At 36.9% G+C, this 13,229-nt stretch overlaps 1 protein-coding gene across 8 annotated transcripts in view; it reads left to right on the plus strand.

The window, feature by feature from the left end:
• The window catches only part of LOC115429348 (disabled homolog 2-interacting protein), a 423,964-nt gene that overhangs the window by 270,935 nt on the left and 139,800 nt on the right, over positions 1–13,229 (plus strand). For all 8 annotated transcript variants that reach the window (XM_030148688.1, XM_030148690.1, XM_030148689.1 and 5 more), the window contains one exon: positions 3,245–3,363. In XM_030148688.1, the coding sequence (XP_030004548.1) occupies positions 3,245–3,363 (119 nt within the window). The remainder of the gene's footprint in view (positions 1–3,244; positions 3,364–13,229) is intronic.

Consider the following 13,229-nt stretch of genomic DNA (forward strand, 5'->3'; position numbering starts at 1 on the left):
CTGTATAATGCCATGTAACACTGGAATTCAGACCCAAGCAGAGCATTTACAGTTAATGTAGACCACAGGGCAATGTTTTAAAATGCATAATTCCATTTAACAAAACCAAAATATCACACCTTTAAGTCCAATAAACTGACACTTACTGACATTAGGTTGTTCTTCATTAGACCATGTCTGGTAGGGTACTGACTCCTGCAGACCAGAAACACCCAATAAGTCCTGCAATTTTGGAGCTGCTCTGACCCAGTCATTTGATTGGCACAGTTATGCCCTTGTCAGAGTCACTTAGATCCATACGCTGCTCATGTTTTTCCACCTATTACATTAAATTCAAGGCCTAAATATTCTCTTGCTGCCTCATATATATCCCACCCACTGAGAGGTGCCATTGTAACCACAAAAAAACAAAAACAAAAAACAAAACAACAACATAATGACCCCTTATATCAGTGGTTCCCAGTCTTTTTTGGCTCGTGACCCCATTTTAACATCACACATTTCTGGCGACCCCAGACATTCAAAACAGAGACTTTTTTTGGCTCAAATTAATTAGTTTTTAATCATGGAATAGTTTGCTATACTATTTTTCAAACAAACATTAATTTTATACGACATTTAGTTTATATAATGTATATTATTTATGGGTGGAGGCAGTAAAGCCAGGTGTAGATTACTGCACAAAGTGAGAATTTTATTTTCCTTGGTCAGGATATGTACAGTCAGTCTAGCTTGGATTTACAAGGCTGACAATTAATACTGAGCAAACAAGAACTCAAACTATGAATTATGAAAGAGCTGCAGCATCTGAAACCGACCACAATGAACATTTGACAGATAAACAGAACCACAGTGCTTCAGTTTCAGCTTCACAGTTTGTCATGTCTTTTATGGACTGTCATTGTCTGTGTCAACTCACCATATATTTTTTATTAGTAATTTTTTTTTTTGTTTTTATCAATTACTATAAATTTCAGCTGACCCCATTTGAATTCCAGGTGGGGTCCTGACCCCAAGGTTGAAAAACACTGCCTTATATTGTCAGTGATCATAATGTTATGGCTTTAAGGTCCAGTTAGTCGACCATTTTCCTTCACATTAATAACACTGGTCAACAACAAATTTATTGTTTAAGTTTTTTGAGCTGATTGAGGATAATTTTGGTGTGCTGAATCCAAAAATCCCATTCATTTTGCTCAGTCAGGTCAACTTTCTGAACTATGCTACATATTGGCTTTTTAACATTTTTGCTTACATTTATGGGCATTTTCACATCATATAATACAAAATTCTTTCATATTTCTTGCAATAAACGAGTTCTGAAGATTTTACTTTTGCCAATTTATGATTAATGTTTTTTTTTTAATATTACAGGTGAATGAAATGGCTTCGACTAGAAGATCTTGCAAAAATAAGCCTGATGTATTCTGTTACATCTGCGGTGAATACACCATTGTACCTAACAGGTACAATGGTGAAATGATTTTTTTTTCTCTTAAAACCTATTTTGGGTGAGAACTATATAAAAAATTAACTGATAAAGTCACAAAAATGTAATCAATTTTGTGAGAAGATCAAATTTTCCAAAATCAAATCAGCAAAAAAACCTGACCTGATTAAGAAAAACAGATGTCATTTTTGGATTTAGCGGTGCAAAATGGTCCTAATTCAGTTGAAAAAACCTAGACAACTTGCAAAAAATATTTTTTTGTAACCCAGTGTTATCTTCCTACCTTACTTTTGCCCTCACTATTAGATGAATTTTCAATGTGAAACCTACAAAATTCTCCAAATGTGGCTAAAGTGAATGAGCGTTGCGGACCATTCAATGTTTTTCTCGTAAATACACACATATGCTCCTTGGGATGCCCCCGTGGTTGGCGTGAGCTTAAAGATATTGACAGTGACAGGTCTTAGCGTGTCGCTCGAAGTGCTTCCTGATGACAGGTGGTGTTCACCAGGATGCTGTGGCTCTTCTGTGATCAGCTGGCAGCCTGTCTCCAAGTCGTGCTCTAATTATCCCCTTTTCCACCGGTGCCCCAGGCAACCCATTCACACTGACGGTGGTAATTATACAGGTGTGTTAATGGTCTGACTGGGGACGAAGGCAGGTCTTTTCATGGTGCGTCGGCTGTCAGTGTCTCGTCGACTCCAGTTTCAGAACGACATAGAGTTAAGGATTTCATTCCGGTGCAGGGGTTTCTTCAGGAGTCTTAAGGTGCTGCTGCCCACAAATCAGCTGCTGTGTTGTTCTGCCGGACTATAAAGCTCCACCTTAGCTTTAACAATACCTGGTCTAGTATTTTCTCCTGCATACCAGCTTATTTGTTTGGTGCTTCTCTTTCCCGCTGCTCTCCTAACCTGCTCTATCAGCTGTCCTAAGCACTCTTTTTATTCACACTCGTTCCCTCAGCAGACTTGCTATTTGCCCTTCACAATTTTCCTCCCGCCTCTTCTTCCCCTCCTTTTTGATCTTCTTTTCAAACTCGGATCATCCTGTACTGAAGTGTAAACACAAGTCGAATAAAGACGTTTTTTTTTCTTTCTTTCTTTCTTTCTTTCTTTCTTTCTTTCTTTCTTTCTTTCTCTTAAAACTCACAGCATCCTGCCATTTCTGCACCACATCTCATTTGTTCATATTCTCTCAGTCCTAATACCAGCCAACAGTTGCTATGGAGACGGCGAGGTGCTTGGGGGAGTGTGATTGCAGATGTTAGAAGAAGTAAACACACAGGCTGAGACAAAGAGAAGAGTGAGAAAACTAATATAGGGGTGTAGGCATGCCGAATTAGCGTATGGAAATGATTACAAAACACACACGCTATTTATATGTGGCGTAATTTGGGGGGAAAAACACTAACATAATTACTGCTTTGGGAAACAATTTGCATTTTGTCATGAAAATCGCCCACCGGTGTCCTCTTTTTATTTTATTTTTTCCAACTTGTGTTTTATGATGCTTTGTATTCCGTTTGTGTTTGACCTTGTCTTGACTTATCTCCCTGTGAACATCACTTTCACTCTGATATGAAGATCTATACACATTTATTACCGCTTTACTATTCCAGACATTTTACCCTAACCGAATTTAGTCGATGAAGTGTAAATGTCAGTATTAATATGTTCTGTCCCCCTGCCGACTTCTCTCAGTGATTGACATCTCTCTCTCTCTCTAACTAACTGGAAGACGATGTTTCATCTACTGTGTGTGTGTTTTACTCTTTTTTCTCTCTTTCTCTGCCAGGGTTTTCTAAGTCGCCGGCTGAAAGGCTCAATAAAACGCACCAAGAGTCAACCCAAACTTGACCGCAACTCCAGCTTCAGACATATCCTCCCTGGTTTCAGGAGCGTCGACAATGACAGGTAGGTGTTGGTTGTAGGCGATGCTTTTGTTGCTGGATTTGTCCGTATGTCTTTTTTTATTTCGGTGCGTCTCTCAATGTGATGGCTGGTTATTCAGGTCACTGCTGATATTTTTGTGTTGAGGTGTCAGTGTGTATTGTGAAAACCTGGCTTTCCATTCTGTCACTTTTAATATTTCCTGCTCTTTCTCTCTGCCTCGCTGTAATATATGACAAATCTCCTCTGCCCTGTTGTGACATGTGTTTTGGTTTATGCCACAGTTGTGGCCTTTAACTCAGGTCCGCACATCAAGGCTGTGCAAAAATATTATTCTCTCTGCTTTGTCTTTTTTTTATCATCTTTGTTTGCGTTACCAGGCTTCTCTTGTCTTCTATGTTGAACAAGATGCTCTACAAATGACAATGCTTTATCTATACCAGAGGTCTCAAACTCATTTTCTTTCAGGGGCCACATTCAGCCTGATTTGATCTCCAGTGGGCCGGACCAGTAAAATAATAGTATAATAACCTATAAATAATGACAACTCCAAATTTTTGTCTTTGTTTTAGTGCAAAAAAAACCCCATTAAATTATAAAAATACTTACTTTTACAAACTATCCAAACAAAAAGATGTGAATAACCTGAAAAAAAATGACATTTCTTAAGAAAAATAAGTGCAATTTTAACAATATTATCCCTTAACTTATCATTTCTACATGTGCATTATGGATCAGATCTACAAAGACACTAAACACTTAGTAACAGGTAGAAAACTGTTAAAATTGTACTTAATTTTCTTTAGACATTTCAGGTTGTTCATATTTGTTCAGGTTATTCACATTTTATTGTCACAGGATAGTTTGTTAATGTAAATATTTTCAAAATTTAAAGTCATTTTTTGCACTAAAACAAAGACAAAAATTTGAAGTTGTCATTATTTATAGACGTAATGTAACAAACAGAGAAGAAAATATGGAGTCATTATTTTGTGTAGGTTATTACGCTGTTATTATTGTACTGTAGATCACATTGGTCTGTATGTGGAACCTGAACTAAAATGAGTTCCGCAGCCTTGACTGTGGAATTTTGGCACTTTGCAAATTCATCCCACGGGACAGATTGGAACCTTTGGCGGGCCGCATGTTTGAGACCCCTGATCTATACGCTTCTATATCTTTTCATAGACTATAGTTGAAGAGTTTTATCCTCATTGTTTTGGATTAAGTCAGAATCTTGATGCATTTTCCTCATTAGATGAAGCTTACAGCTGCTTTTTTTTGGAAATATCTTTTTTTATTATTTTCAGAAAGCATTATCTTATCAGCATTTTACATCATGTATATAACTTCTATATTTGTAAACCAAAAAAAAAAAAAAACTACTCATACCAAAAATGTTTATGTTTATGCATTTGGCAGACGCTTTTTTCCCAAAGCGACTTACAGGGGAAAACCAATCAAATCACTCAATCAATCAAATTTTATTTATATAGCGCCAAATCACAACAAAAAAAGTTATCTCATGACATTTTATATATAGAGTTGGTCAAAACCAGACTCTAAGCCAAAAAATATACACAAAAACGTAAAATAGAGTTAATGACAGGGTTCGTACGGGTGCTTGAAATCCTTGAAAATGCTTGAATTTCAGTGTTATGTTTTCAAGGTCTGAAAAGTGCTTGAATTTTAATTTGAAATGCTTGAAAGTGCCTGCAAATACAACTATGTGATGTGATTTATTTATTTATTTTTTATAGTAACTCTGCCAGGTTAGATGCCAAGCCAAAGCTACTCACAGAGAGGTGATACATTTTGAAAAAAAACCAAAACTTTATGTCATAAAAAGAAAATTACCAGGTGTTCTCAGGTCGACTCCAGGTACATTTTTATCTTAATCTTTGTCTCGCTGTGAGTGTGACTGAAGAACGCCAAGTGGCTTCCTTTTTTTTTGGATAAAACTTTGTGTTCTCCTTTAATTTCTAAACTTTTTGCCACTATGAAACATAATTTCTGATGTTTATAGCATAATACAATGTACATCATTGTGACAAAAAGTGACAAAACTAATTATGACTATCTGTATTCCTGTAGATATGTATTTTACCCCAGTGATAAGGTGCTGTGCAGGAAAAAATCGAAAATGACCCTGAAAAGTGCTTGAATTTGACCTTTTAAAATGTGTACAAACCCTGTAATGAGAAATAAGTATTTTTCCTCTCCTTTCTTTCAGAAACCCTTTTCCCCTGTAGGAGATTAACACCAAACAGTTAAAGTGTGTAGCATGAATCAGGGGTTTACATGGGTCTATATGCACATGGCCCTTATCTGGTCAAATCAGCTCTTAATGGTGTTACAAACTCAACCCCAGTTGTTCCAATAATTGGTGAATTTCACGGCTGCTGTTTTTTGTTGCCATATTTTTACACACACCATATCTGACTATTACAGGGTGGGGAAGCAAAATTTACAATATTTTGAGGCAGGGATTGAAAGATAGTGTATGACCAATTAGTTTATTGAAAGTCATGAGAATTTATTTGCCACAAGAAAATTGACATAATAGAAAATGTTTTTATTCTATGTGTCCTCCTTCTTTCTCAATAACTGCCTTCACACGCTTCCTGAAACTTGCGCAAGTGTTCCTCAAATATTCGGGTGACAACTTCTCCCATTCTTCTTTAATAGTATCTTCCAGACTTTCTCGTAATAGTTTTGCTCATAGTCATTCTCTTCTTTCCATTATAAACAGTCTTTATGGACACTCCAACTATTTTTGAAATCTCCTTTGGTGTGACGAGTGCATTCAGCAAATCACACACTCTTTGACGTTTGCTTTCCTGATTACTCATATGGGCAAAAGTTTCTGAAAAGGTATGGATAATAGTGTTAGGTATGATTATGACATCAATATATGTTTGGTTTCAAAACAATTGACGTAGTGCCTGCTGAGAAAAAAACAACTAAATGTTCATTGTACATTTTGCTTCCCCACCCTGTAAACTATCTGAGAATATTGGAATATGCTGACTACAATAGGACTCAGGAAAAGGAAATGAAATGAAGCATCATTAGATAGATAGGTAAATATTTTAAAATATGTTTGTAGTTATTTAGAACGTCTTAATTTATCAAAGATTATAATGTGAATTGTGTCTCTCATCACATGTCTAAGGGTAGATAGGTAAATATTTTAACATATGTTTGTAGTTATTTAGAACATTTTAACTTATTAAAGATTATAATTAAGGATGGGAATCGAGAACTGGTTCTTTTTGAGAACCGGATCCCAGTAGCTCAATTCCTTGGAATCGTTGGCCTGCCCGCTTAACGATTCTGCATATCGATTCCGCCTTCGTTGCGCATGCGCGATGACGTCATGCATACGCTGCATTGTTTTGGTCAGAACGTAGCCAACATGGCGTTGAGGCAGAAACGGTTCAAAAAGATGACACCAGGTCCACTGGAACACTATCCATGCCTTCAAAAGGGTGGAATCCCTCCAGTATGCTCAAACATTTGTCCACAGCATGTGACTCATTTACAGGTTTGTCACGTATTTGATATGCTACTTAGTGACGCTTTTGAATGTAGCGGCAGAGTGAACACCGGGCCCAGTTCCGGTTCCGGTGCGGGCAACAAATGTCGTGCCCCCTCAAATACAAGTTTCCAAAGGTAGGGGAAAGAAATGAGGTGCACAACAACGGGAGATGGGCAGAGTTGAACCGGAAATGCGGCAATAGAGGAATTAGTAAAGCATCTTAAGTTTCACTTTCACTGTACGCTGAACCCCCCCAACCAGGCCTGGCGTCATTTGTTATTATTATTTGTACATACTGTATGTGTTATATTTTCCGTGCAGAGATGGAAATATAAAAGACAGTTAATGCAAACACACCTGTTTGTACTCTGTTATTCCCTCACCCAATGAGAATCGATAAGGAATCGGATCGAGAAGCACAATCGATAATGGAATCGAAATCGTTAAATTCTTATCGATTCCCATCCCTAATTATAATGTAAGTTATGTCTCTCATCACGTCTAAGGGCCCCCATTTATAAGCTGAGGACTGCTTCCGGGGTGTCCTGTTACAAAGTGTATCTTGTAAATGAATTGGCAATTTTGACTGTTTGTAATAATTTTGTAATAAATTGATTGATTGATTGATTGACTGATTGATTGATTGATTGATTGACTGATCAATCACAGCATCAATCCTTACCACCTCTGGGCTGCTTGTAAAATCCATTCACATATATGTTTAGTTGTGGACTTTCTTTATCCAAACCTGTGATAATTGCCTGATTTTGATAACTTTCCCCAATTTCCTCAGGAGTTCAGGTTTTTGGCAAACAGTTGCCCTCCTCTAATGAAGTCAATTAGGATTTCAGACAGGGCTAGTTTGACCTGTAATTTCAGCTCTTGGCTCTCTCTGGGTTTCTAATCGACCGGTCTTGCAAAGCGTACATGAGAAACAGATACGGTATCATTTGCACCCATCTTTTTCTGCATGTGGAAAAAAGCCAAAGTGTCCATCTGTGGGGGTTTAATTAATGTCGGTACAGAGTCGGAATACATGCTCCATCGCTTTGGTTTCAAAACTTGGAGCTAAGTCGCCGCCTCCCCCCTCCGTACTTTTAATGAGGCATTAACGTCACTGTCAGACTATAACAAGGGAACACTAGCGATTGTTCGGTGTGGAACACGGTGAACTGCTCGTCTGGTACAGTCGGACAAAATGAGCCCATACCTCCTCCTCTTTGTCCCTCTGTCTTTTCTCATTCCCATTTCCAGTGTCCTAGCCATCTATCTCTCTAACCACACCACCTTCTATCCATTTCAGACTCATCACTCTTCAATTACATCCTCACCACCCACCCTTCTTGATTTTCTGTATTTCAAATAGTCAAATCAGGTTTCCTAACCTATCAGCTTGTATGTGTTTCCCTCTGATAAAGTGCTCGGCAAAGAAGGCAAACATCGGACAGGAAATTGGAACATCCAGGAGGCGTCTTATCTCACCTGATATAATACGGAAACACACACAGCTACCTCGCTTGCAGATGCGTACATTAAATCCATACGCGCTCACGGATCTTTGCTAATGGCAGCAACTGGACTTCATAGTCTTTAAACATTGACAGATAGGAGAAGAAGAGCAGAGAGAAATGCCGCTCTGTTGCAGCCGCTCTTTTGGGACATTCAATATGGGGCTGGAGATGGATATAGTAGTGTGTGTGTGAAAGGAGAAAGAAAGCATGAAAAAAATAAAGAGAAGGGGAGTAATGTGTAGTGAGAGGAGTCGGTGACACTCCCTGTCAGCCTCCCCACAGGACAGACAACGCTGCAGAAGAAGAAGACAGGCTCAGGAACGCTGGCAGAGGACTGAAAAGAGATGATGAGATGGAAGGAGAGATGGAGGGAGGAGGGAGGGAGGGAGGAGGGAATCCTATACCCTGAAAACTCCCTGATGTGCACATGTGCAGCCTTGAATGTGAGAGATGAAGTGCATGCTGGGAACATTAAGTATTCACTCTACATCTCAAACACTGACCGCTATTGTACGACCGCTGCCCAGTTTTGTATCCATCTCAGTTATTTACATTTTACAGTCTTTCATTTCCATTTACATGCCTTATTTGTATTTGTAAGTATATTCATTGGAATTATATGCAGAGAAGATAGACACACATGTTGTGAGCGTCTTCTCAAGGCCCACATTTTCCGCGTATGTGACATTGTTAGGCCTCGTTCGTAGCCCGAGGTGGTCTCAGGAGAGAAACCCTGCAGATGAGCAGCAGCTGGACCTCTAAAATGAAATATTCATCTTCGTTAATCAGAGGCTGCACACTCACTCAACTACTGGCATTTGCACCAAAGCAATATCTGGGCTCACTTACCGACACTGAACAAAATAGCAAAAAAGAAGAAATTAACCCATGAGGACACAGTGGGACTTTTGTGTCAGTTTCCAAATAAATTGTTGTCTATATTTAACCTTTCTTAAGTGATTTATCACCTTTTGTTGTAGTATAATCTTCTATAGTTTGTGTTTTTTCAGTGAAAATCAGGTATTTTTCTACATTTCATTTATTAATCATGTAAATGTTCGTAAAAGCTCAGAAAAATGAAGAAAAAGTGACTTTTTCAGCACATCTATCATTAACTGAACATAAACCAAGTGTCTCCATCCACTGTCACTGATCCGACTCCATGGTGAATCAATGTTGTAGAAGATGACGGTGTTTCCACATTCACTACAGAGCCTCTGAACGTCCAAATAGGTCATATTTGATGACAATAAAAAGACCACAAAATGTATTTTACACTAATTATTTACATGTATTGATAGGATTAATGGACCAACTGGGATTAAGCACTTTACATCAGTAGATGGCTTTGGTAGATGGTGGATGTTTGGGTCTTTGAGTTAAGCAGCAATTAACCCTTTCATGCACAAATTATGAGAACCTTAGTCACATTTTTTTCCTGAGTGTTTTTATTTCTCTTTAGGCCTGAACAAAAAACAATGCAATTGAATTTTTTTTTTAAATGAACCTATTTTTCATAGGGTTACAAAAATGTCCACCATGTGTTTAATTTTGGAAGCAAAGAAACATGTATTTAAAACGCAATATCAAAAACTGACATACTGTGTGAAATCTATGACATAAAAATAATTTTATTGCAGCTAATCTGATGTTTTCTCTCATTTTAACCCTTAGGGGTCACACTCTAATACTAGCTATTACTCACTTCATGGAGATAATACAAAAGATATATAAAAAAAAAATACTTAAACATGTTAGTGCAGATCAGGTTTATCAAGAACAGCAAAGTTACAGTAATAGTATGAACTGCAGTGTATTGGATGGTGCATAAGCGTCCACTCTGTTGGCTGATATGCAACTAAAACAACAAAACCCATGAATATACAAGAGAACAGCTGTAGAATAGCTGTCCACTGTAGTGACCACTGTCCATGATAGGGTTAAATTCTAACTAGATTTAAAAAAAAAAAAAAAAACAAGTGCCAGGAACAACAAACCTCACCCCTCGCATGTATTGTTGCTTATTTTGGCATCGATCCAGCTGATGTCAGCATATCGATTGCCTTTATATATTTGCCAAGTCTGAAGTAAACTGAAACAAAATTGATATTTTTATAGACATGTGAAACCTCACCCATTATAAGTAAATGGGATGAAGAAAAGATTTAAGAAATTCATAAAAAAGTTGAACTTTGACCTACTTTTCCCAAAATGTAATCAGATCTGTCCAGGGTCATTGGTAATCTATAAACCCAATTTGGTATGAATTCAACCAAGAGTTTTGCGGCTACAGACTTGTGAAATTTCACCCATTATAAGTAAATAGGAAAACAAAAAAAGATTTTAAAAATTCATTAAAAAGTTGAACTTTGACCTACTTTTCCCAAAATGTAATCAGATTTATTCTGGGTCACTGGCAATCTATAAACCCAATTTGGTATGAATTTAGCTAATAGTTTTGCTGCTAGAGTGTTAACAAATGAAGAAACAAACAAACCGAACCAAAAACAAAACCCCTTGCCTTCCCTTTGGGGGGTGGGGTAAAAATCACTTATTTATCATGGCCTGATACACATAGGGTTCAACAAATAAAGTCAGTAATGCTATCATTTCTTCAAAAGCTCCTGTGGGTTTGGGCTTTTAATGATGTGCAAAGGTTGCGGCGTGGTTTTATCACCAATGAAGGGATAAATGTCCCAGAAGTGTGCGCTTCCATCTTTATTTTCTACCAAAAATATAACAGAAAAAGCAATAAAATGCAGCTCAAAGCTCCAGAGACAATTTCAGTAGTGGAAAAACATAGTGTTTGTTCTTTCTGCTGCTTTGATAAGCTCCACAGGTCAGTTTTGCATCAGAGAGGATTTGACCGTTATTGGCTTCTTCACCTACACTGACCAGGCCTGGACTCACTGATGAATATGATAATCACTGTAATATGTGGGCGTTTGGGTTCTTTTTAGAAAAAGCCTTCAGAAGAGGAGGCTGTCATGTCTTTTTTTTATTCTTAAAATAAGCCTGTGTGATACTGACTGACCTTTAAAAATGTGTCACATATATAGAGAAATTTATTTATTAGCTGACAGAAGACTGGTGCAGTTGCTTTCCTCCGTGTATTGTAAGACAGATCCTCTTCTGACACCCTCTGTTCTCTGCTGCTTTCCTTCATGTTGCATCACGCCAGATGTTGGTGGTCATTGTAATTCATGGCCGTTGTATTGTCTTTGCCTCATTAAGCACACAAGATGAAGTTTTTCATCGTGGATGCGTGCGTATAGGATCCTGACAGTGATGCGTTTCCACTGAGTTCTATAGACTCATCAGCAGGAACCCAATCCACCACTATCTTAAGAGGTCATGGTTTTGTCATTTGTTTGTCTGTCAGGAGTTTTAATGTCCACAGTTTGGGTCAAATCATGCTTTTTAGCTCAAAGGCTGATGATGAGCTATTGTGAAAGCACTGTGTCCCAAGGTTCTAATAGTTTTGGATTTTTCATTGTAGTTTAGTTTTATTTAGTTTTGACTTTTTTTTCTCTAATTCAGTTAGTTTTTATTGCTGTTTTTGCTATTTATTATGCTATTTATCTATATATTATTGCTATTAATGCTAGTTTTTATTAGTTTTCGTTATTTTCTAAATGCTTAGTTTTAGTTTAGTTTTAGGTTTTTTTTTTATATATATCTTTTCTCTTCTTCGCCGACAAATTCAAATAAATCCCAGACAGAACTCTGCTGCTTTCTCCCAACTTTAGTCTCCATGTTTCCAGGTAGAATGGGGACAAAAAGCTGACTTTAACCCTTTCATGCATACTGGTCACTACAGTGGACAGCTATTCTACGGCTGTTCTCTTATATATTCATGGATTTTGTTTTTCTTTTCTTTTTTTTTTTTTTTGGTTACACATATCTTTATTAAAGTTTTAAGACACTACATATCTTTTCTGACATGAATTGGTAACATTATGTAGATCTCTCCTGAGCATAAACCCCCAGAATCACAAGCCTTCCCCATAGTTTTCACACAATTTATCAGTAAATACATGTTTCTGTGCGTCAAAAATGAAACGTGTGGTGTCCAGCTGAGTGGACATTTTTGCAACTTCATGAAAAATAGGTTAATAAGATTTTATTTTTCTTTTTTTATGTATTTGTTTAAAAAAATTAATTAATTTTATTTATTTATTTATTTATTTTTCAGAAGAAAATTTTTAATTGCATTCTTTTTTTCATGTCTAGAGAGGCATAAAAACACTCAGGAAAAAAACAAAATTTGAGTAAGGTTCTCATAATTCGTGCATGAAAGGGTTAAACAACAAGTGGCGAGAAGCGACGGACCATTAAATATCATATGGTGCCAGCAGCTAAAATTGCTTGAGGGAAATAAAATAATTTCATATCAATCCAACATTGACAAAGACAAAAACGAAGGGAATTTTATCCATAATTTTTATACGTTTTAGTTAGTTTTATAAGCACACAATACAGTCTCAGTTAGTTATCTTTTTTTTTTTTAATTATAGTTTTTATTTATTTAAGTTAACGAAAATGTTTTTATAATTCTAGTTTTCATCATTTCGTTAGTTTTCGTTAATGATAATAACCTTGCTGTGTCTGTCGTCTTCATCGTCATCTTCATCGTCTTCGTTAGTAATTTCTTCAAACATCATCTCTGACAAAACAACTAATTTCAAGTTTTATATGCAGCTTCCAAGAGACAATGTCTGCAAATTTTGTTCACAGTTTTGAGAAATTTAGATTTTTGTATTTATGACATATTACAAAGTTGCCTTTACTTATAATGGATCGTATTTTGATGGGTTGTAACATGGAAATGGTCAGAG

The sequence above is a fragment of the Sphaeramia orbicularis genome, chromosome 12 (genome assembly GCF_902148855.1).
Source record: "Sphaeramia orbicularis chromosome 12, fSphaOr1.1, whole genome shotgun sequence".
Classification (NCBI taxonomy): Eukaryota; Metazoa; Chordata; class Actinopteri; order Kurtiformes; family Apogonidae; genus Sphaeramia; species Sphaeramia orbicularis.